This window comes from Plasmopara halstedii, assembly GCF_900000015.1.
Source record: "Plasmopara halstedii genome assembly, contig: Scaffold_614, whole genome shotgun sequence".
In the NCBI taxonomy this organism is placed as follows: domain Eukaryota; phylum Oomycota; class Peronosporomycetes; order Peronosporales; family Peronosporaceae; genus Plasmopara; species Plasmopara halstedii.
Genome location: NW_020187532.1, coordinates 2401481 through 2425319, shown reverse-complemented (window position 1 = coordinate 2425319; position 23839 = coordinate 2401481). Strand labels below are relative to the sequence as shown.

The following is a 23839-nucleotide window of genomic DNA, read 5'->3' as shown; positions in this document are numbered from 1 at the left end:
ATCAGCTGAAACCCTCATGACGATTTTATTTTAGGGATGGGGGATTCTGACCAGTGATGGGTTTTCACACAAACAAATTTGATAAAAATTGTTATTTGCAAAAATAGAATTTATCGAATCTATGTAAGAAATAACATTTTGTTCAGCGAATAAGGCGATCGGGGTGTTGTATACGGCCATATTATGTTTGTTCAAAAAAGGAAATTGTGACATATATAATTGCACAAAAAATGCATTTTGCACCACTAAAGCAGATTATACAAAAATATATATTCCAGGCATGCAATATGCAGATTGTTACAAAATCATGAAACTCAAACAGAATTCAGTTTTGCTCTCGAGCAAATCAACAACCTGAATACTTAGTTTAGACGTTCTCGATTTCGCGAGTGTATGGGGAAAGTACGATAATCTTGTGCACCCCATTGTACCTTTGGAGCAGTGTATCGAATACAATACTATACAATTGTACGAAATTCCATCTTGCACACTGCATATCGGTAGAATAATACAAACACTTTTATTTCATAAAATGGTAAAACGTGTATGTTTAGTATAACGAGGCAAGTTTTGTTATCTTAGGCAGCTCTGGGTGACAAAATGCGAAACTAATAGCTCATGTCATGCCACTCACCCGCGTACTACCTTCGATCTATATTTTGAATCGGCGAATTAACAACAATTGCCACGAATTTTGAATCTTAAATGGTGCGCTCGATCTAACTCTCAATGTCGTTCGTAGCCTTGTTTTTAGATCAAGTGCTTACTCTTTGCCGGATTATTACAAGAGTTCGAAAGCTTTATTGCACTAAATAAAGCCTTGGCCGAAGCCTTTGGCGCGACTAAGCCCTTATATATATATATCGTGCAAAGTATCAGACAAGACATGATTGCAGAGCCGTGACTTTGTGTAAAAGTCAGTTTTATATCTTTAATGTTCTCTAAGCATTTTAACAAGGTAGCATGCTTCCTGATGTGCACAAAAGGATCAAATTCGTAAGCAAGGTTTTCTATGATCCAGAATTTTGCTTGTCTGAGCAGCTACTTCTGCTGTTTGTATTCTATCAATTCAACTTGTTCGGCAAGAGAGCTAATCGAGTTCTCGAGCTGCGCAATGATTTGTGCTTCGATCGTTGATATGCCTGGTTCTGGCATTGCATTGGTTCGAGTTTCCAGCTTTGCTCGAAGCTGTTCATTTTCGGTCTATAACAGATCAAATCAGTCACTATGCTGATGACCACGCCACAAATAAGCGTACCTCGATCTTAATAACGTATTTGTGCATTTTTCTTTTCTCATTTTCAAGAGAACTCAATCGCTCGATTAGATACTCTATCTGTCAAATTAAACGCTCAATTGAGATATTTTCATGCTTGTTCCCAACCGTTTTAACTACACGCACCGTATTTACATGACTTTGGGACGTACAAGCGGCTCCATCATTACTATTCTCTTCTGCCTCGATTTGATTGCTACTGTCATTTAACGATACACATGTGTTGTTGTGGTTGCCAACAAAGGATCGGGGACAACCGCGATCCACCTTGTCTTTTGGAGAGACTAAATTGTATTTCTTAAACGCCATCTTAGGAGCGAATCTTTGTGTTCGAAACTCCTGATTTGGTGCCTCAAGATAACAGACTTCAATAATCGTGTCTTTGTCGACCCCCCAATCCAGTAACAAAGCTCCTAGCGTCATACGTCTTTCACGCGATTCCATGGCAACTTGTTGAAGATAGCGATTGCGGTCGTACAAAATTGCTTTGAATTCAGTGATTGTGTTTGCTCTCACTACATGCCATTCAGCGCACACTCTGTTAGCTTTTGTATAAAAGATCACACTTCTGAGTCAAAGCGCTACCTGGCTCCTTCATTTCTTTCAGAGCAAGGACAGCAAGTGTGTGGTTGCGCTTTTTCAAGGTTTCATTAAACACTTCCATTCCGTTCTGTGACAGATTGTTTGCTCCAAGATTTAGGCCTAGATTTGGATCCCGATCATGCGAAAGCTGTAAGGTACTTGCCTATAATGTTGCAAGTAGTAGCCTTACCAAGCAACCACTTGTCGCTAGAAAGTCCGTCGCATATTGCTTCAGCAGTTTCATCACCAAGATCGTTGCGAGATAAATCTAGTAGCAGGTCGGGTGATGATACAGCAGGAATCATTTGATTGCGTAAGCTTGAGCTCCATTCTGCTTCGTCTTTGATAACACCGTGAAGCTGACACATCCCATATTCATTGCACCATATATGATAAGCAAGCGTAAACATTGAACACTTATATTGTTCGTACAGCGATAATTTTGGTGATAGGTTCCTTAGAATTGTTGGTAAGACTGCAGCCAGCCAAGGAAATCATCTTTAATTTTGGACACCTTCCGATCGCGATTGCTATAGCTGTGTAACATTATAAAACAAGTAGCACTGGTGACCTGATAAACATAGATCCATGGAGATATAATTTAAGTTGTACCTTCTAACCCTTTATCACTTATGTTTGAGCCGCTCAAGCTTATGTCTTCAATTTGGCGACAGTGCTCAAAAGCCTTGCGAGAAAAGCAAGATAGTTTTAGGCGCATGATGTATGAATGATTTGTATATCTTACGTTGGACAAAAGTGACACAACCGCAGGAGATATCCTTACACCAATAAGGTGAAAGCGCATCAAAGATGATGTTTTATAGGCTGATGCACAGGCAGACCTAGTGAACATGATCAGATAAATGTTAACTCCTGAATATGCAAAGTAGCATATCCTTACCTCACAACGAGTGCTGCCCCTTCCTTTTCATACGCGTACGCTCTGCTAAGGCCCAAACGATCAAATTTAGTCCTTAAGCCTACACATTTACACTGAAATAGTTACAATAACTGACATCCACAGTCATTGATTGCATCGTACTCCGACTTGTCGCCACAGAGCCAAGCGAAAGTCTTATCTCTGACCAATTTTTCGTCCTCTGAAGGAACTTCATGTTGAAAGCAAGCTATTGCGACGCCATGAGAACTTGGACGACAATATCATTATTAGCACAAGATTTCACCTCGTCTTTTCCAAATCGATCAATTTTGAGAACAAATTGCGCCTTTTGCAAAGCTGACAATAACTTTGGATCTGGATCTGCGTTTGCTTCGATGCAAGCATTGAGATACTGTCGCTGATTCGTGGTATAAGAATCTTTTGATTTCAAAGTGGCAGAAGCTACTCGACAATTTCGCGCTTTAACTGCATCCACTTTTTGTTTGAGCTTGTAAGATTCAATTGAAAGCGTTGGTGCCATGACGACACTTAAGCAAAATAGCTAAAAAGACTCGACGTCGGTTCGGGGTCAGGGGTTACCATGAATATTACAACAGCTGGTATTTGTAATAATTAAAAGTGGTCAAATAACGCGCGGGGTACAATGCTGGGTATACTGTATTGCTTTCTCAAAATGAAATGCTTTTGACTCTGTGAGAAAGGAGCGTAGCCATTTATTTTTTTAATATAATGGTGGGCAGATACACACGGAGGATACGATATTGACTGTTTTCAAAAAGTTGCTCACCCTTGCGCTCGAACGAAGAGAATCCTTAACACTATCGACACCTTGGTGAAAGCCCGTGGCCTCAATGTCTCTCATTAAATAACTTGACAAGATGAGATCTTTGACAGGATCGCGGCGGGAAGGACTAAATGGCAGCTGTCGTGATTTGCCATGCATATACGGTAATGATTGCATACATTATGGAGCATATCCGATCCTTTTAAAAGCTGATAGTCAAGCCAGAATGCAATGAGAAATTATAGCGAGATCGTATTGCCTCAAACACCTTTTTATAATTATCCAGCACACTGACCAGCATGTTGTGAGTCAAAAGCTCTCAATGTTGTACACTTTCGCTAATCAGTCTCAATGGTATATAACAGCATCGGAGTGAGCTACAGATCTTATCTAGCTGTTTGTTTTTACTTTCCGCGGAACCTACAAACACGCAGAAGTCTTTGTTTGTTTTCGTGATAATGAATCGTGCTTTTATCATAACTAGTCATTGATACCCACATAATCTTTGTATTAAAGGAAGTTACACTTTGATGCCTACTTGTGCTCTTCGTCAGTCTGGCAAATGATTCTCTTTTGTATCTAGCGCAGCTGTTGAATTCAATGTTCAATCGTATACCATTCAACAGCTTTAAGGCAAATGCTTGGAGTTGATTTTCTTGAAAGATGTTGGCGCTGCAATTTCATTCCTTATCATACCAAGAGAGAGTTGTAGCTTATTTTGCTCCCTTCTCCATATATACAGCTTTTGGTCGAGTAAGCAAGCTGCTGTGCCGAGGATCAAGGCTATACTGTCTTAAAGCTAAGATTTCGGTAATAGCAATAACTTTTCAATTATCGTCCTGATTCGAAAACATCTGTCCAAGTATCACTTTGAAAGATCTTGAACGGTCACATATTTTACGAGATATGGTCGCAATCCCATTATTATACTCCACTTGATAGCACATAATCAAGGTACTTTCGTGATTTGAGAACTGTGTATAAGGTGCAAGCTCTGTCTCAAGTCATCAGTTTTATCCAAGGAGTCGGTCTATACATAGCATATCGAGCTTTGAAGGATAAGCTAGATGTCAATAATCAATGATCGATACAAGCAAATCTCTACACTTGCTGACTACATTGCTTTCACAATGGGTAGCATGCGGACGCCTCTCGTACAAATTCAGCGTGGCAGCAATCACCAGTGGCCGAGACGGCAAGCCTCAAATCATAGCAACCTTTAGCAAACCCACGCTTCAGACACCTGCCGCTGAGGCTGTGGCCAGACTATACTTTTATCTCAGTATCGATCTTCAGCGAGTTTGTGGCTTTACGGTTGAACAAGACTTGCATTTTCACAATCTTGAGACCATTAGATTTAATGAAGCAATACTAGATCGCATTATCCGTCGTAAGATGCAGTTGCGAGCAGCACAATTAGTTGATCTCAGTGACGAGTTTGTCGCCACGCGGGTACCGGCAGTCATTTGCAAACGCAAAGAGGAACAGCGTAAGCTTGATCGAGACGCAACAGAAGAATATCTGCTCGAACAAATGCAGCACAGGGATTTTTATAGTGATGGTTATCTCCCGTTTGAAGTTTTCCGTGAGACCTTAAATTCAGTGGAGCTTAGTTCACGCGTGGTTTCACGTGAAGTGTTGTTGGCACTTGTTGCTGCTAATCGCGATGGCATGGTGTCGTACGGAGAATTTGTTTCGGTAGCTGCAGACATGATCGATGTTATTGTCGGACCTGATGATAAATATGACGAAGAAATCTTAACAGAGGATGAATGGCTCGATCAATTTGAGATCGTGTCAGCTCGCCAAACTCACTATACTATTGAAAAACTGACTGCTCTAATAGATGCGCATGTAGAGCGTACTGCTGATGTAGAGAACGCAATGGCTGTACATTGGGCTACAGCTGAAACGGATTCAACTGCCGTCGTTGAGAAAAATAAACAAAAAAACGAGGAGAAAGACTTAAACCTAAATTCAGGTCTTGCATCGACCATGAAAAATATTCTTGATGATGACCAGAGATGCTCTCATTCTGCTGGTAGTCGTCGGGCCTCCTTCAAACAGGGTATCCGTATGTCACGACATCAGCTGCGTTCTATCCTAGAAACTCCACAGCTTTTGCTCAGTAATGCAGAAATTAACCTTATCGTAGCTCTGGTTAAGACGGAAACCAATACCTTGGGAGTGGAGGAGGTTTTATGTGAAGAACTGATATTGTTGATTCGTCGAGTACGTCGCATGATATTTGACTATCAGCGCAAGTGCTTCGTTGATCGAATTGAAAAGTACATACTGGACCAATTTGAAACTTGTGAGAAGCACAATCTGGAGGGTACGTCAAAGCATTTAAAAAAACGTTTGACGCAGAAAGAGGTGAAAAGAGCTGTGAGAGATATGCAAAAGTTGTTATTATCACCAATTCAAAAGATGCAGCTTGTTGCGTTGACTCAAGAGCGGGCTGACGAACCAGATCATATGGTAAATTACCTCAAGCTTATTCCACGCATGGCACAGCAGCTGCATGAGCTAGTCGACGCGACTTTCTTAAAGAAAAAAGCCAAACTACTTCATGACGTGAACATTTTGAACATCAAAAAGGTGAATCTTCCTTGTGAAGGTGTCGTCAGACAAGCAAGTTACGGCTCTTTTGCACAATATGATACCTTGCAGCTTGGCGTCATACCTATGAGAGATTTTTATACTGCTCTTGAACACCTTAGCCACACTCACGACTTTCCATTTGAAAGTAAAGCGGAGAGGATTCAGTCAGGTGTACTGGCAGACCCAAGTGGTGATGGTCGCGTCAACTACGCTCGTTTTCAGCATCTGATGTACCCTTTGATGATACATTTTTATCAGGAGCATGAGGTTTTGCGTGCGATGTGCATTGGTGATAAAAGTACATAGAGCAGGTCAAGTGCTTATAGTAGGGCTAAACTTCACAACTCAGAACCAATAAAAAACTGCCAGCACGCTCACCAATGTTAAACTTTAGACCATTCGAGAATATGCCAATGCCTTTTGTCGGTCGCACTCATATTACAAATACCAAAAAAATATCTTCGATGTTATCTGACGAGCTGCCTGGCGACAACTTTTCTAAGTTTAGGATTGCGTCAAAGCCAAAATCTGATGCTTTCGTCGTTCTTGTTGTAGAGGGTAACAAAGTATAAAATCATTCTGTTCGTATTCATAGACACATCATTAGTGGTAATTGGAACATCAAGAATAGTTTAAATGTCTCAATCGTCCGTTTTGAAGTCAATATCGAAATAATGTGCTTTGTTGAGAGTACTAGTGGTTGTGATTCATTCTGATCATCAGTTGTAGCATTCTAGGGAGATACGACCTTTTTTACCAGCGACAAGTTGGGAAGTATATGGTGTATGTTCCGCTTGTTTTGGCAAAGGTGTCGACACTCATTTTAAAACCATCCAGCAAAGGCAACAACGTTGATGTTGACGACCAACAAATCCAACAAATCTGGGCTGGAGCTATAATTCTTTTAGTGAATGACGTTGAGGGTATCTTTATAGCTTACCAAGATATGACTACGAAACACAAACTGGGTTGTCAGCGCAAATTTGACAAGTGAAAAAACTGGATTTACAGACAGAATTACGCATGCCAGATATCTCCAAGGACAAGGCTGGTACTTTTTTGTCTCTCCAATAGTGTAATTATCGACACCTGAGGTTTGGATTGAACAACACATGCCATTAATGATGTGCATTGTAGATACAAGATCCATATGAGTATGTTTGGGAGACCAAAGAGACAAAATACGCTAACGATGAATACGACAGCCGATTTTAAGAGTGACGAGCTGCTTCACTGCACCGAGATAGATCATTTTGGAAAGACAAGATGTTAATCGTGGCCACCCAAATCTTTTGTTACTTAGAAGACTGAGTCAAAGCTTTCAAACTCATTTACATCAAGTAAAACTGGCAAAAAAAAATTAAACAATTAGTTTTGCTTCAGCCGTTGACGATCCATTCCGTACCAATTTTTTTTGGTATGGCCAGTAGCAATGACGCGACAGTGTAAGGCATACATTCACACGACCCAGGTGTCCACCAATTTAGGCGTCATGATGACCTTTCAATCAGTTCGATCTATTACTCATCATGGCTGGAAAAGTTGCGTAAAGTGTCGAGAAATACGATGCTATAATGCATCAAGTGGTTTCGACGAATACAAAGAGAGTTGGTCAGACTTAGACTCTGAAATAAATGGTCAACTCGCAGCAGAACGAAAATTTATAGCATGAACGATGGAATGTCTAGGAGTGATGAGTATACGCCCACTGCAGCAACCGTAACGTGATTGACGCAACTGGGATAATGTTGCGTGAGAAGCGCATCTTTTAATGCTCTGAACTACAATTTTAATGTCGAAAAGCGCGATAGCGGAATTGTTATAATTTCTTGGCTAGCAACGTACAATAATGGTGTACGTGACAGCCATTGAACAGCTTATTAAGGTAGAAGCGGTGACTTCATTTCGATTGGTCCATGTAACTCTGGATTGATGCCCACCAAGTAGATGCACGCGTTATTTAAAGAGCCCATACTTCATGGCCGGTAATTTTTTGTTGTAGACTTCTTTGTTGGCTTCAACAATCCAGATTGATGATTGATAATCCTAGGCGTTGATAGCAGAATCTACGGTATTACGCTTGCTTGAGACTGGCCCGACAGCGAAAAATAAAATTCGCGTAAATACTCGCTTTGGTTGAATAGTTTGGTGGTCACCATTGCTCAATCACAATCCTTTGTAATTAAGAGACAATTACACCAATCCAGCGTACTTTTTGGCGTACTTGGGGTAATTGCGGCTGTTAAAACACGGTTTTCTAGTCATATTCTCATGTTGATATCCGCGACTCATGCCTTGACCACACGACTTCTAGCGGCATGTATCCCGATGAAACTGGCCGAAATGATCGTGTTTGTATCTTCTGTCTATGGACTCAGCGGAATAACTCGTTGCAAGGGAGCGATACGGCCTCAGTACATGTGAGACTATCAACATTGAAATCGGTGGGGCGTTCTGAACAACCTGAGGAAATAAGAAGCCGTTCTCATAGCATCCTATTGAAGTGCTTACAGCATTCTGCTCGCTCATCACCAATCAACCAATAGTACTGAACAAAACAGGCCCTGATATCGAGTCCAGTATCATACTGTCGTTTGTATCATCGGAATGTGACAGTTGTAACACAAAATGTCCGTTTTGATTGACCAAAGCTGTAATCAAACATCATATCATGTTAGTTGTTATAAGCGCATCTTTCTTCTCGTAATCACTGAGAGCATACATCATGCACATCAACTATCTTAAAATGGTACGTAAAGTGCCTTCTGCAAGCAGAATTGTCGTCACCCCTTCCCCAGCAATTTTGTCGTTCGGACTCAACCTTAGCAAGGAATTGATTTGTTGCTCTGCAATTCAGCAAAATTTTTACATGCTCATCGTTTCATATCATGTGTGACCAAAGTCTTGGACCCATGAACGTTATGCCTTGCTGTAGCCAAAGTAATTTTGCGCGTTGATTATATATAGATCGAGTTCTCCCTTTCATTTAATAAAGCATGAAAGAAATCTTGCAAACGTCTAGTTGCTGTGCGATAGATTTACAAAGCAATTTTTATGTCGATCTTTATTACTTACGACGGACTGAAATCGACGACGATTGAACTTCAGCGCAATGTATCTAACCGAGTCGTATAAACGTCGAGGCCACCATCGATTCCGAGCGACAATGCCATTCGGTAGGTGTAGTCAAATGGATCTTTCGTCGTTTTGAAATCGTAGCGACTCAGCAAAGCAGCCAGGGTGATTTTAATCTCAGACATTGCAAATTTCATCCCCAAACACGAATGAGGTCCACCATAAAATGCCGAAAATTTGAAAGCCGAGACTGCCAGCAATTTTTCGGTCATGGGATCGATCCATCGCTCTGGTTTGAAATTTTCAGCATCTGATCCCCAAACACTTTTCATTCTTGCCATAGTATAGTGTGGCATATGGACAGAAGTGCCTTTGGCAAGAAACAATCCATTCGACATCGTCACATCTCGTATCGCAGTGCGTCCACTTATTGGGGCAACTGGATACAAACGGAGAGTCTCTCTGATTGCAGCTTCTAGATAAATTAGGTGGTTAGTGTCTTCTAGGCTTGGAACTATTAGTTTGCCATTTGTAAGATCCGGTACCTTTGCCCGAATTTCGCGCCGCACTTTTTCCAGTACCTTTGGATATCGATTCATCATCACTACAAACCACGACATCGCAGTTGCCGTAGTATCTTGTCCGGCCGCAAGAAAACTCACGAGAAAATCTCGTAACTTTTTTGGTTGAAAAGGTACATCTTTTCCATTGTCAATGGCACATTGTTCTAAATAAAGTGAAATGAGGTCCATGCAAGAAGTATCATTTCCCTTTTCATTTTCATTAAGATCCCGGTTGGCTTTGTCTTGTATAGAACGTGCAATAAATCCGTACAGCATACCATTCACCCGCTTCATGTCGGTTGCAAATTGGCGTTCAGCTCCAATGTTGACATAACGGCGCAATTTCCAACACCAACTGGGTTCTAAAATACGTCCAACAATACGAGCTGAAGACCTCTGGAGCGCTTCTAGCATCGCAATGATCTGTTTTCTATCCAGTCCATCCATCTCAATTCCAAACCCGATTTGGCAAAAGACATCCATTGTGAATAAATCCAAGATCCATTTGAGACTCACAGACTTGTTATCATCTTGAGCTGCAGCATCCAGACGTTTCATTAGCCCTCTACACTTTTCCAAAACCACATTATTCATATTGTGCTGGATCATTTGCGCTGAAAACAAACGACTCGCAGTTTTGCGTTGATGGTGCCACAACGGTCCGCTAATTGCGAACAATCCTTGTCCGAGTACATCAGTGGCTGCCTCGACAAAGAGCGGATTTTTGCCAAAAGCCTCATATTGCGTCTTCTGAACATCTTCAAACGCTTCCGGTGTACATACAAATACGGTTGGGGCCTTTCCGAGGATATGCATACACCAAGGTTTGGTTTTATACTTACGACAATTGTTCAAAGCCCAATCGTGAAAACGACCCGAAAGTTGTACGCGAGCCACAAGCACTGTATTGCCTAAGATAGGCAAGTATCCGGCAGGTTTAGGCAAATGCATCACAGCCCGAGCCTGACGGGAAGGAATTGCTAGATACCCAAGCATGAGTGTAAAGCACACCAAGCCAAAAACCAGACAGTAAGGCCAGACTTTAACAAAAAAATCAACGTCGCTCAGTTCCATTCTACTTTACCACGAATGCCTTCTGAAGGTCTCTGATGATTTTTCTTGTATTCATACAGTTGGAACTGAAGCAAAACCGTTAGATCACTTTCTCACAATTAGATGCTCTACGTACTTCCTGGACAAATGACATCGACGAAACACAGCTGATGGCTTCAATTATCAGGTTTCAAGGATAACTTCATTGTGAATTTGAGTCACATCGTCTCTCAACTTAAGGTCTTTGGATCTAAAGAAGTAAGACACAACGCCCTTAGCGCGCTTTGCATGGATCGGGCTGTCATCTCCATCCGATGGGACGAACAATTTCTACTTAAAAACAATGCGTGTAATAGGGAATTTCGATTACAAAAGTAGACTTCTCAACGACACAGCGGAAAGCTAAGTTGGTTACATCAAAATTATCCCTCGCGGAGCTTTGAACAAGAATTTTTTCACCACGTTCATTAATTCTTCTCTGTAGTCGAGAGTCATCTCGCTGCATGCTTGCATTGTCCAAAAATTTTCTCCCATCGTCAGGGCTCTTATATATTTTTGACGTTTTGAGTGCCACAAATAGGACAAAAGTCAAGTTGGAAAGGCTCTGTGTAGCACTGTGCAACTGTCGCTGCTTTGCCAGTGCTATGACGAAGCGAGATAAAAAGCGCGTCCGTATAAATGTTACTTTGTGTAGATACGAAGTTGTGCGCCGTGTAGCTCGAGCTCGGGGTTGGAAGCTTGTGACGGATGAAAGGCCTGACAGCAAGCTGTCCGCGTGCAATGTACACTGGATCGATGTGCCTGACATCCTCCCAACCTTTACGGGACTACTGCCTTACCAAAAAGTAAATCATTTTCCAGGAATGGCCAATTTGGCGTGCAAGTCTAAATTAGCTCGAAACCTTGAGCGTATGAAAAAACTGTTTCCAGATGAGTTCAACTTTGTTCCTCGAACATGGATCCTTCCGTTCGACAAATATGATTTTCAGCAGAACTTCAACGCGGAAGGACTGAGCCAACGCACATTTATTGTGAAACCTGACCACATGTGCCAAGGTCGTGGAGTATTTTTGACTCGCAATCTTGCACAAATACCGCGTGGAGATGTCCTAGTAGCCCAACAATATGTAGCTCGACCTTTGCTCATCGATGGCAAGAAGTTTGACCTACGTATTTATGTACTTGTGACGTCGTGCTCACCGCTTCGCGTGTATATCTTTAATGACGGATTGGTACGAATGTGCACGGCCGATTATGTCACTCCTAATGCAGACAATCTTGAACAAAGATTTATGCACCTTACCAATTATGCCGTGAATAAGCATTCCAGCAACTTTGAAACAAATAAAGGAGATAATGCTGAAGGTACAGGTAGCAAACGATCATTAAAATGGTTCTTTTCGTGGTTGAAAGAGAGATTAGCAAGCGACAAGGTGGATAGACTCTGGGATCAAATCGGTGATATCTGTCTTAAGACTATTTTGTCTGTGCAGCCTACATTGGCACAGGAGTATAAATCAACATTTTCAAAAAATTTGCGCCGCACCAATTCAGCATCAAGATCCGGACCTCGGGCTTGCGACAAGGGAGATGAAGTTGTCGAAAATAGAGGGAAAAGTACTCGTCCTGGTAGTGCAAATGATGCCGGTAATCATATAAACGAGCCTTTTTCAACGAGCTCGTCTGCACCACTGTCCTGCTCCTTCGCTCTGTTGGGAATGGACGTGCTCATCGATGAAAAACTAAAACCGTGGCTACTGGAGGTTAACCATTTGCCAAGTTTTGGCTGTGACTCGCTCCTAGATTGGAGTGTGAAGGAGCCACTCATTTCACAGACATTTGACATTTTGAATATTACATCTAGCGCTAAAAAGCGGTTTGAAACTGAGCAAGCTCGTGAACTCCAGCACAGGCTTTACGGGGGAGCCGCAACTGGCAAATTTGCTGCTACATCAAAAGTGGACAATCAAATCGATAGCTTGCCACCATTAATTATTTCTTCGCAAAGGGAAGATACATCCGAAGCTGCAAATAAAATAGAGAAGGAAAATCAGCTGCCATTAAAGTCTGAACAGCTTCGTCAAGCGTTAACTGACTACTATGCTCACTTCAACTCGGAGCGACTGCACCATCTTGACACAATTATGAGCAAATATGCTGATAATCAAAAAGAATTGAATCGAAGTCTTCAGCAAAAATATGGAAAAGGAATTCGCGACTTTGCAAGTATCGATTCAATAGCCACCAATGCTCAGCAACAAAACCAAAACGTCGGACATGTACTTGATGAAGAAAAGTTGATTGATTTCGCCCGTCTTTATCCACCTTCTTCGGACGCCGATCGAGCTTTGAAGTATCGCAAAATGCTAGCTGCATCACAGCAATACATCGACGAATTACAATTACGATTTTCGGCACCTCTTCAGCATCGCCGTCCCGAGTTAGACAGCGATGGAGTGGCGCTTCCACTACTGAATGGTGCGCAAAGAAAGGAGCATCTTGGTCGAGACTGTTTTGGGTTTGCTGGAACGGACAGAGGAAAGTTGCTGTCTGCAGCTGATAGAAAACCATTGGTAATTCCCGGTCCGATGCAAGTGGCGGCAGCTCATCGATTAATGCTTGGTCATTCAAGCCAAAAATTGTCAATCAAACCTCCTACGCCACCAGAACCTATTCTTTCTCGCTCTAGTTCCCCTTTAAACTACGGGCTTCAGTATCGCGAGAGAATTCTTTCTCATAAGAACAAGCCGACACTCTCTGTTTCCCAAGTTTCATTTCGCTTTGACGGACCCTTTTAATATTGTCATGGAATGATAGCTATATCATCTCAATACGGACCGCATATGCTGTAAATTATCATAGTATACCACATTAGTCAAAAATGCACCATGCTCGCACCCTCCAGTTTATATGTTGCACTCAGAGAACATTACGCGATTTTAAAACTTGTTCTCGAGCATTTGTTTCAGGCCTCCAAATACGAACAACAGACGCCGTGAGACGTAATTCCGGCTGGGAACCTATTGCCAAGAAAGTTAAGACAGCTGGATAGAAGTAGAAATTTTCCAACAACAGAAGCTTTACAAGCGTCTCAAACATATTGAAATACCTGATCATTTTTACGCTAAAACTCTTCTCAATACAATTTTTTCGCCACAATGCTGTTGAGTTTCTATTCGGATGATGGACAATGACGGCCATTCCCTATTCGTAGCACGATATAGAAGCTTGCCTTTGATAAAAGGTACGTGGATTTACAAACTGTCAAACTTTCGCATGAATTTGGACCGCTACATGGTAGATTCTTTCCGCTTGACGAGCTCCTATAAACTTTGTCAAAGTGAAATTTGTCACCGCGCTCATTGTTTTTTTCGATGATATTCTGCAGAAACCTAAAACAAGCTTACTACAGGTCTAACCAAAGTTTATCTTAAGAATGAAGGCTCTTGCTGCCTTTTATTGCCATATTGATTGTACAGTCTTGTGGTTTTACATGCTCCAACACTGAGCGAAAAAAAAACGCGACTTGTAATGCTCTGTGCGTACAATTTAGGTATTGAAGTCAGGTCCTATTTATAATCTGCATGAACTATACAATCGCAAGCTGCCCGTGAAGTGGATAAGTGTTCAGTGTTCCTGTTCAGTATCCGAAATGACTTTGAAGGGTAACTGGGTAGTTAGTTATTCAGCTCACACTTCAAGCTCCTTATTTGTTGAGGCTTTAATAAAGATATTTCTAAGATTTGATGTAGGGGTATTGTAAATTGAAAAATAAGAAACCCCTTCAATTTGCAACATACCAGTCCGCGCTGGCATAACTAGTTTGTACCTGATCTTGAAGAGAACGCGAGGCGCCGCCATATCGAACGCGATTGATATCAAAGTGGAAGATGTCGCTGCTAAAAACATCAGCGGTACGCGTCAGATTTCTGTACCATTGCGCTGCATTACAAAAGCGATGGAGGCACCACCATCGTCCAACTGAACTAACTTCTTGAATCTATTGGTTGAATTAAGGTAAATTTCGAGAACGAATGGAGAGATATGCAGCTACCACTGGCGTCGCTGATTACTGGTGCACCGCAGACACTGACAAATGATAAGTGGCTTAAAATGTACTCGTACGTGAAGATCTTGTAGCCTCAAATCATCGAAATTGAGGCTATCAAGCTTACATTATGGCTACGCGGTAGTGCTATCTACAAGATCTGTACAAATCCAGGAGCGCCACAAGCGGAAATGCTATTTTTTCGACTGCGCGGGCTGCTGGTGAAACATGTAGAGAAACTTTTAAGAAAGCTAGATACAATTGACGGCGACCCCGAGTTCCTGGCCCTTTACTGTACTTCTTTCGAAGCATTTACTACCGGGACAAGCTACATTTCTGAGCTATTCCGCTACCTGGTTGCCACTTTATTCTGCTAGTTGGCTTTTTCTTCGACTATTTTAATTGATATGATGGTACAGAATCGCTACTGGATCTCGTATTCGCATTGTAAAACTGGCCAAGCTCCAGTTCCTGGAGTGTATCCTGTCACGGAAGTATGCACAAAGAACTGAATGACGACACAATTCACTAAACTAACCTCAAGTCTTGTATAGCTTTCTCTCCATATTTGGCACGACGTTGCTTTTGTAAAGTTAAGGAAACGCTTGATTACAGCAATTCTTCATATATACCATTCTGCAAGACTCGATAAAAGTGATTGCTTCGAATATGGAGACTGCATCGCTAGTACAGTTCAGGTAATCGTGAATTTAACTAGTAAAATTATTTTTTGTGACACAAAGTGCTTTTGTAGACATACTATAGTCTTGGACTTTGTAAACAGGACCAATTGAGCCTTTATCGCGAAGAGCTTGAATTGCCTTTTCTTGAGGTAAGAACTCGAAGCATCATGCGAGCAAAAATTGTTTCATTTTGACTTGAGTATGCATTGCAGAATGTTGCTGAATTCTATACAGCTAAAGCGCTCGAGTTGCTGTCAAGAATGACGATCTCGGAGTATTTACAGGAAACTGAGCTTTTGTGTACACAAGAGCAGAATCGTTGTGATTTACGCTTGCATCGAACGTAAGTCATGCTTGATTCTAAAGTCAATAATCACACAGATGCTTAACCCTGGCTGAATTGGTCGTATAACGTTCACCACAGCACTGTCATTCAAGTTCGACAAGCTTGTTGCCGCGTCTTGATTGATGAGCATGCTGATCGGATTTGTGAAGACGCCGAAACTTTCTTGATCAATAACCAAAAAAATGATTTACACCGAATGTTCGCCTTATTTTCTGAGCTGGTGACTGAAAGAGCGCTAATATCCTTAAAGGTGACACGAAAAACTGTTTTAACTGTTTGCCAATTTCTCAATCATTGATTTTCACCTTCCTTCGCATAGAATATATTGAAGAAATATATTGAGCGAAGTGGAAGAGAAGTTGTACAAACATTTCAACAGGATGAAACCACAAAGAATCCTGAGGGGTACATTGAAGCCTTGGTGCAGATTCGCAATAAGTACTTTGAGCTTATCAAAGACGCTTTTGGATATCATCCGCTGATGCGAACAGCACTTGATCAGGTTTGCATATTTTATCTGATGATGTCATCCCACAATTGATATTTCTTTTCTTGTCTCTTACATATTAAGGCTTGTCGGGCGTTTGCAAATTCTCATCCGCGGCTTCCAGAATTACTAGCTAAATACACACACTACCTGATGTCACGTGACAAGAAATATGGATGTAGTCGTGCATTGATATTACCAGGATCCACTAGATCTGTGTCAACTCCTCTTTCGGATGACATGTTGGAGCAACGAATCGAAAATATCAGTGTGGTGTTCTGCCTTATCGACGATAAGGATATTTTTAAGAAATACTACTCCAAGTTTCTTGCTAAACGCCTAATTAAAGGTGCGTATACTTCTCACTATGCATTACTTTACTTTGCTGAGAAGCTGAACGTTCGATTTTATATGCAGGAACGTCAGCCTCAAATGAAATGGAAATCTTACTTATACAAAAATTGCGCGACATTTGTGGATGCGATTTTGTGTCAAAATTGCAAAAGATGATGAAAGATAAGATGCTGAGCAAGGTCTGCAATCTGCTTTACCAGAATAATATTCGCTTGTTGCAGTCACTTATAGCAATGTTTTGTTCAGGAATTGGTAAACTCATTTACGGGATGGCTCGACGGAAAAAGCATTGAACTGTGCTCAGATTGTGCAGCGAATACTTCTGCCATCAATTTTCACCACACTATTGTATACCACTGTGATGTCCTCACAGCTGGAGCATGGCCAATATCTTGCGCAACCTCCGAGCACAAACTAAATTTGCCACCTTCCATGAGAGCACATACGAATTTGTTTACGCAATTCTACACTGAACGAAGCACTGGGCGAAAGCTTTTGTGGGTGCACAATCTATCATTCGGAATGGTCCAAAGTCACTGCTTTAAAAAGCGCTACGAGTTTTTGCTCAGCTTTTTTCAGATGGTGATTCTCTTGCAGGTAATTAGATATTACGCGATTTATTCCGTTTTTTCATTTCATACCCTTGCTCTTGTTTGCAGTTTAATACCGCGACGAAGTTGAAGTTATCGGATATTGTTCAGCTTACGAATATTTCAGAAAAAGATTGCATTCATCACCTGGCTAGCCTCGTAAAGGTTGGTAATCACAACCTAGCAAATGCTTCGATCTTAAAAGATCTGAAATCTGATTAATGTCTTCAGGCTAAAATTTTGACGTCAGATGGTGACAATGTGAGTCCGTCGTTGGCATTAAATTTTGATTTCTATAGCCGGAAACTTCGTGTCTCGGTGCGTATATACAAGCAACTGGTAAATTCATGACATACATTCTTTCTAAGTATCATGATCAGGCGGTGCCAAGTAGCCCAGGTGAGTCCCCGAAAGAGTTTAAAGCCCCAATACGCGAGGTGGAAGAGGACCGGAAAATGTCGTTGCAGGCTGCAATCGTGCGCGTGCTCAAGACGCGTCGTGACATTGACCAGACGCAGCTGATCCAAGAGGTAGCAGCGATGCTCGTCCATCAGTTTGTTCCAACTTCTTCTGCCATCAAGCAAAACGTGGAGATTCTCATTCAAAAAGAGTATCTTCGTCGCCTTGAGAGCGACCAAACAAGAATTTTATACGTGGCATAGGCAAACGGTGGAAGATAGGCGAAAGGGTGTACTTTATGTAGCTGCTACAACTGATTCACTGTCGCAAAACTTTCAAAACTCTTTTTAAAGTTAGCGCACTTGCAGCGTGCAGTCTCCGTATCCGTGTTTGACCTTATTTTCGTCAAAAATTCGTATGAGCTCGCAGGTGTATTGGTCATGCAGCTTTTCGATGTCACTGGCACTCGGGTCATCTATCTTTTCGACCGAGATTGGCTTGCCAAAGATGTGATTGATTGTTACTCCTTTGTGAGGTAACCAGAACATCCACTTCGAGTACCCATGTCCGAGTAGCAACGCTACTGAGAATTTTCTTGCAATGAATTGGCGGAACGACAGCAGCAGGCTAAACATTCGATTTTAGTTAAATGAAGCTTGTGAAGTGGTAATTGCTTTGTAAACATACCTCGAGTGGGTGAATAGGTCCGTCTCTCCAAATGCGTATCCGGGGACGATGGGTACGCCATATTTTAACGCTAAACGAATGTGACCCTTGCGTTTCTTGACGTAGATCGTGTGGTCTCCACGCTGAGACAACATTTGCTCAGCAATGCCACCAACCATGATAACAAGACTCTTGCCATCTTGAAGCATCTGTGCGCAATGTTAGCTATGTAACGTAATATTGTAAAGCAAAGGCTTCCTACATACCTGCTCCGCCACACTACGGCGCGCATCGACACAACCAGACCAAAGCAAATATTCACGGTAAAATGGCACTCTAAAACAAACTGACGCAGCCAAGTGGCGCCGCGTAGATAACGGTATCATCGCATTGAATGCTACAACACACACACTTAATCAATGCTACTCGACCTTAAATTACATCACAGTTTATTACGCACGTGGAACGGTCTGCCCTGACAAAAGAAGCCCATGGTGAGTCGACAACAATCCGTGCGGGTGCGAACAAAATATGTACTGCTTAGACGCGTCAATGGACTCTTCAAACTCTAGAGTCGCTGGAATGTGCGCCATACTATGCCCTATGAAGGTGGCGAACCATGGCCAAGCGCGCTTTCCCGTAAGCTCTGAGCCGTCAAAATACGAAGGAAGGTATCCCGCTAAGCATGATGTTGCGATGATTGTCAGCATGCTCGCACCGATTGCGACACACAGTGAGATCGCCGCCACCGCAAGACATATCCCGTGTAACCACGTGCACTTTTGGAGTTTCATACTGGAAATGACCACACAAAACAGTCTGCTCTCTCATCTTCGTAATTTGTTGACAAAAATATTAATGAATCCTTAATACTAGTCTACACATGAAAATTTTTAACAATATACGTGGAAAATAAATAACCTGGAATGTTCTGAATCTTTATATTTTGTAGACTTGTAAGTTGATAGCGTAGCGGGTCGAACAAATTGAGAGAACTCGCTTGTAATTACTCTTAAGGCTATTATTGTACTTCACATGCAGCGGAGCTAGAATTGTAGTCCTGTGTGCTTAATACTAGGCATTTGTATGCAATCGTGTTATATATTGAGTACAACTGTGCGGAAAGTTGGTCTCACGATGATGATGGGACTCGGTAAGGAGAGGCCTATGGTACATGTGTGCTGCTAGCTACACGCTAAATAATAAAGACAATTTTATGTTAATTATGCGGTTGTTTGCGCAATCTCTGCGACTCAATATTTCATCTGTGCATAGTGCACAGCAACCTCGTTGTACTTGGAAGCAAACACACGATTCGACTAGTAGAGAGATTGCTCTCGCTGCAAAAATGGAACGCGAAATGCTCGATTCCCTGTTCCCCCCAAAAGCTCAACATCAGGGAGCTGGCGGTTAGCGCTCGCTAGCCCTATGAATACGCTGGTGAAGCACGATCACGAGCGTACCAACCGAGTGCCTGTGAGGAAAAAATTGTCTGCTACTGTGAGGCCGCTAATGACGGCCTTTGAGTACAACCGTAACTCTGGATGAGAAAACCTGAGATCATTATTCGGCCTTACACCAAACGAAATGACAGCGCGTCATGCTGGGATTTTGATCGCTGCAATTGAGTCTGACTTTCTTCTAGAGTTGGCAACGGTGACCATCTTCATGGGTGGTGTCAGAACGGGTTCGGCTTGCACCAAGACCTCCCGCGTCCACCCTTCCTCCATCGAGAAAGCGGTGAGCATCACATTCAATACAGCGTAAAACGTTAGGGTTGCGAGGGCAGTATGGAATGCTAGAAATGGTAAGCGGCAGGCGTCAAGACCCTCGCATAACGGAGAGCACGACGTGTTGTAGTTGTATTGGCAAAGAATCATGCTCCTTGATACCTCAAAAAGTTTGAGGTCAATGAGACTCAGCCCAAGACGACGCAACTCTCTTTGATAGAGGTGCAGCTTATAGCCCAGTATTTTTGGCTGTTGATACCTACGCCCCGGGCTTTGTGAAGTCTTAGTACGTTCGGATACTTCCGAGAGCTTTGTGCAATTACGCACGATGCGTGACCGTCCGAAACTTTCAAACAGTACGCCGAGACAGTCGGTTTATATATATACAAAACCTTCGAGCAAAATTAGAGAATTTTGACAGCATAGATCGATGTCGAGTCCTGGACCTAGATTCAAGACACAACCATGCATGGCGTGGCTAAAATACTGCCAGCCATGGATAGACGAAAAGTCGAAAAATTTAGATTCCTTGATTTACTTTTCTCGCCGAGCGTAGGCGAGTCATTAACCAACTCCTACCTGGAAGCGAATTTGGTTCTGTCGCATTCGCGAAGCGATGACTTCCGTGTAGAACATAATACTTTCCAAGAATTATGTCGACATTAATGACATTCCTTAATACCTCGGGCAGAGATCGGTCGGCAGAAGCCACGGTGAGCAGAGGTGTTAGGTCGAGACGAAAAAGAACAGGTAGATAACGCGGCCTCCAAAATGTATATATTATGAGACGGGAATGGACGAATGTATGTTGTGGTTCTTGGAGTGTATCTCTGGCAGTACGGTGTATAATATTACAGAAGACAGCAGCTCAGAATTACTAATTGACAATTATTAATATTAAGTGTTAGCAGTTGTCTCCTGTACCAGGGGAGGTAGAGAGTGGAAAGGACTGGATGTTGAAATCTACTGTACCAGAGCCGACGAAACAAAAACATTGCTTGATGTCTCGAATAGAAGGCTAGGCTTTGAATCTAAAGCAGATGATCCATTCTTGTCACGATGTAACGGTACTGCTGAATCAGCACTACCGTGTGATGGACCCTCCGTGCGGAGAAGTGAAACCCACAAACAAGTGGCAAAAAGACTAAAGTTGTGTGTACAATGTGAGTAAATTATCCCGAGGGGTTGCGTGCAAGGACGGTGAATTCACCAATATAATTCGGTCAATACCGGAGAAGAAGTTCACATCATTATTCATCATGGATAGCGGGGCATCAATTCTCTACAATCCTTCCGATCTTCTGCTATAGGGATATCACGGGTTGCTTAGTGCAAAAAGCAGAGCTCAAAAGCCTGTGGCAACAACAACCTCATCACGCGTGTTGCACCTAAGGTAGGAGAATGCGACCTGAACTTGATTTGGTTATCAGAGCCGTATTTTTCATCCCACGACAATAGCCTGTACCAAAAAACCAGTGTGACGTCATTGTAGGTTCTCATTGTGCAAAGTACGAAGAGGGGTTAGCGATAAAGTAAGTCTACCACTATGTGACGCTTTTCAGCGTCAGAATGGCTAACTGCAAGGGCGACATGTGCATGCGTATAATGAGCTAGTGCTGCAAAATAGCATGCTCAGCTGCGCTTTGTTCAGTGCATTTGGTCTGGTTGATGGATGTTTTAGCTGAGGTGACCCAGATATTTCGCTGCATTTGTGGCTATACACAAACATATGTCAAAGGTATGTTCGTCTAGTGTCGCGCGAAGCACTGGGATCGATTTCGGAAGTCTACGATAAACAGTTGTTGAGTGTATGCGCTAGGACAAGCTATCACCATTATTCATAACAATATATCTTGCGCTGACGAGACCTTCATTTTAGGCTACTTCATTGGGAAGCCGGGCTTGGTGGCAGGTCCGACAAAGATAATGGCCAATTCAAATTGACTAGTGCCTATGTCTAACAGAAATTGAAGAAGCGACTTGGCCTGGCCGGCAACTTGCACAAGTATAGCGCAAATCATGCCGGCATTACACTATCTCTTACCAATCTTCATACTAAAGATGAGAAGGTCGACCGTCGCTTGTGCGTTAGAGACTCCCTGTAAACTAAATAGCCGCTCACAGAGTATCCTGCTCGTGGTACTCAGTGCAGTGGATGAGAATTGCTCAATGGCTATGGGTTGCGACAGATGAATCAGGTTTCAAGATTGTGATAGAGATTTGCTTACCTCGATTCTGGCTATCCTAGATCTAGATCAGCCACAATTTATCGTCTGTGATTCTTCAAAATTTGTTATTGGCTGTGCATTACTTCAAGCAGATGTCTATGGGGACAAAATCATAATTATGTTTGTATATCTCGGCAGCTTAATGCTGCTGAAAAACCTCCTCTGTTCAAAACATAAAGCGACTTGTAGAGAAAATACCCTCATTATGCTCAAGGTGCATCTGCTTAGCTTTTGAGCCGTTTGTAGACTATATAGATCATGCGTTGTTGCACACAGCGATGTCGTCGTCTTATCTCTCTCGAAGAATGAAAAGTAGGTTATCCTACGTATATTTCAGTGAGATACAAGCCGGATCGACTTGATGTGGCGGCGCAAAGGGCGTTGTGCCGATTTGGCTTACACCTATGGAGCATCACAGACGTCACGCATCGGGATATGATACATAAAGCGTATGGGCCAGATTTAGCATGCAATTTTCCAGCCAATCAGCCAAAAGTATTGGAAAGCAAGAAGATCTTAAAATCGGATATCGCTTTATCGAAGTGGTCGGTGTCATGTGTGCACCGATATTTCTTATCTCAAGGCTTGCTGCATTACACTTCTAACCCACTCAAGAATCATGGAGTGGTGGCACCTTCTGATGATGACCTCATATGCAGAATACTTTACTAAGCACATGCCCCCCCTTGAGTGGCCACCTCGATGGAGAAAATGTATACCGCTCAGTGAGCTATGTACTGACTTGTAAAAGTTGGGAAACAGCAAGGTTTGCACGTGTAAAACGTATTAACAGATTAAATACTCACCGCATGCGTCGATCCGCCGGCCAGCCTACCGAGTTTAGCAAATATGCCATCAGGTCATTACGATGGACTTATTTTTAATTTCCTGAGAACGCCGAATTTTCGTCGTCTAGCGAAATGACCAAACTTGCTGTAGTTAGTAACATCATTACCGATGAGGATACAGTCAAGATTCTCATTGACAAAGTTTCTTGCCAGCATGGCCTGCCGTTTGTCAATATTTTGGATTGTGATCATCACTTTATAACATAGTTTGTTCAAGGCATTGGACATCAAGTACAGATATGCCGATCGTTGACCTTTTACAAATAGAATGTCAGACAGAATGCTTAATCGCTTAGTGAAAAGTATTCTTTGAAGAAGAGGAAAAGCCACGGTCTCGGGCCGATTTGCTCCAGCTTATTTAGTCAGGCAGTGCATGCCTCGACAGGCTTCATCGCATCTGGTATTTAAATTGGCTTAGTACCATGTTCCTATGTCATTAGATCAATATAGCTCCGTACTTGATCAAAATGGGCTATTCATTTGATTTGCTGATATCAGCCTTGCTGGACTTCTCAGCAAAACGAGAAATTCTATCTTGAAGAGAGTCTATCTGGCGGCGGGTATAGTAGCCCTCAGACCATTTGATTACTGCTAAACTCCGCGCCGTTAACAAAGTGTACCG

At 42.3% G+C, this 23839-nt stretch overlaps 9 protein-coding genes across 9 annotated transcripts; 6 read left to right on the top strand and 3 right to left on the bottom strand.

The window, feature by feature from the left end:
* Positions 1–1041: 1041 nt before the first annotated feature.
* On the bottom strand, positions 1042–3279 carry PHALS_12474 (LRR-containing protein; the record flags this gene model as incomplete). The annotated part of the gene is made up of 11 exons (XM_024728031.1): positions 1042–1203; positions 1259–1336; positions 1403–1791; positions 1862–1978; positions 2049–2217; positions 2291–2394; positions 2471–2543; positions 2604–2700; positions 2760–2838; positions 2901–2985; positions 3043–3279. The coding sequence occupies 11 exons, from the start codon at positions 3277–3279 to the stop codon at positions 1042–1044; spliced, it is 1590 nt and encodes a 529-aa protein (XP_024578548.1).
* A 1344-nt stretch (positions 3280–4623) lies between these two features.
* PHALS_12473 (EF-hand domain pair) lies at positions 4624–6453 on the top strand (the record flags this gene model as incomplete). The annotated part of the gene is made up of 1 exon (XM_024728030.1): positions 4624–6453. One exon carries the CDS (start codon positions 4624–4626, stop codon positions 6451–6453), a length of 1830 nt encoding a protein of 609 aa, XP_024578547.1.
* A 472-nt stretch (positions 6454–6925) lies between these two features.
* On the top strand, positions 6926–7420 carry PHALS_12472 (uncharacterized protein; the record flags this gene model as incomplete). Its single annotated transcript, XM_024728029.1, has 3 exons — positions 6926–7070; positions 7159–7222; positions 7285–7420. The coding sequence occupies 3 exons, from the start codon at positions 6926–6928 to the stop codon at positions 7418–7420; spliced, it is 345 nt and encodes a 114-aa protein (XP_024578546.1).
* Positions 7421–7423: 3 nt separating this feature from the next.
* Positions 7424–8085, top strand: PHALS_14600 (uncharacterized protein). The gene has a single exon (XM_024728028.2). It carries the CDS (start codon positions 7580–7582, stop codon positions 7817–7819), a length of 240 nt encoding a protein of 79 aa, XP_024578545.1. The 5' UTR covers positions 7424–7579; the 3' UTR covers positions 7820–8085.
* Positions 8086–8729: 644 nt separating this feature from the next.
* PHALS_12471 (Cytochrome P450, E-class, group I) lies at positions 8730–11343 on the bottom strand (the record flags this gene model as incomplete). The annotated part of the gene is made up of 10 exons (XM_024728027.1): positions 8730–8798; positions 8870–8993; positions 9271–9592; positions 9670–9697; positions 9768–10552; positions 10628–10765; positions 10870–10924; positions 10975–11005; positions 11074–11168; positions 11254–11343. 10 exons carry the CDS (start codon positions 11341–11343, stop codon positions 8730–8732), a joined length of 1737 nt encoding a protein of 578 aa, XP_024578544.1.
* Positions 11344–11482: 139 nt separating this feature from the next.
* On the top strand, positions 11483–13636 carry PHALS_12470 (tubulin polyglutamylase; the record flags this gene model as incomplete). The annotated part of the gene is made up of 1 exon (XM_024728024.1): positions 11483–13636. One exon carries the CDS (start codon positions 11483–11485, stop codon positions 13634–13636), a length of 2154 nt encoding a protein of 717 aa, XP_024578543.1.
* Positions 13636–14730, top strand: PHALS_14601 (uncharacterized protein). The gene has a single exon (XM_036407514.1). The coding sequence runs from the start codon at positions 14019–14021 to the stop codon at positions 14214–14216; it is 198 nt and encodes a 65-aa protein (XP_036263208.1). The 5' UTR covers positions 13636–14018; the 3' UTR covers positions 14217–14730.
* Positions 14729–18008, top strand: PHALS_12469 (cullin family; the record flags this gene model as incomplete). Its single annotated transcript, XM_024728022.1, has 15 exons — positions 14729–14752; positions 14856–14959; positions 15032–15242; positions 15306–15380; positions 15441–15584; positions 15641–15718; positions 15782–15912; positions 15994–16165; positions 16235–16417; positions 16487–16751; positions 16820–16935; positions 17003–17353; positions 17416–17511; positions 17578–17664; positions 17727–18008. 15 exons carry the CDS (start codon positions 14729–14731, stop codon positions 18006–18008), a joined length of 2319 nt encoding a protein of 772 aa, XP_024578541.1.
* A 90-nt stretch (positions 18009–18098) lies between these two features.
* Positions 18099–19205, bottom strand: PHALS_12468 (monoacylglycerol oacyltransferase; the record flags this gene model as incomplete). Its single annotated transcript, XM_024728021.1, has 5 exons — positions 18099–18372; positions 18433–18620; positions 18678–18808; positions 18872–19057; positions 19130–19205. The coding sequence occupies 5 exons, from the start codon at positions 19203–19205 to the stop codon at positions 18099–18101; spliced, it is 855 nt and encodes a 284-aa protein (XP_024578540.1).
* Positions 19206–23839: the final 4634 nt, after the last annotated feature.

Excerpts from the sequence above, each read along its gene's own strand:
- PHALS_14600 (XM_024728028.2), top strand. The coding sequence starts at position 7,580 with ATGACGCGACAGTGTAAGGCATACATTCACACGACCCAGGTGTCCACC.
- PHALS_14601 (XM_036407514.1), top strand. The coding sequence starts at position 14,019 with ATGATGGACAATGACGGCCATTCCCTATTCGTAGCACGATATAGAAGC.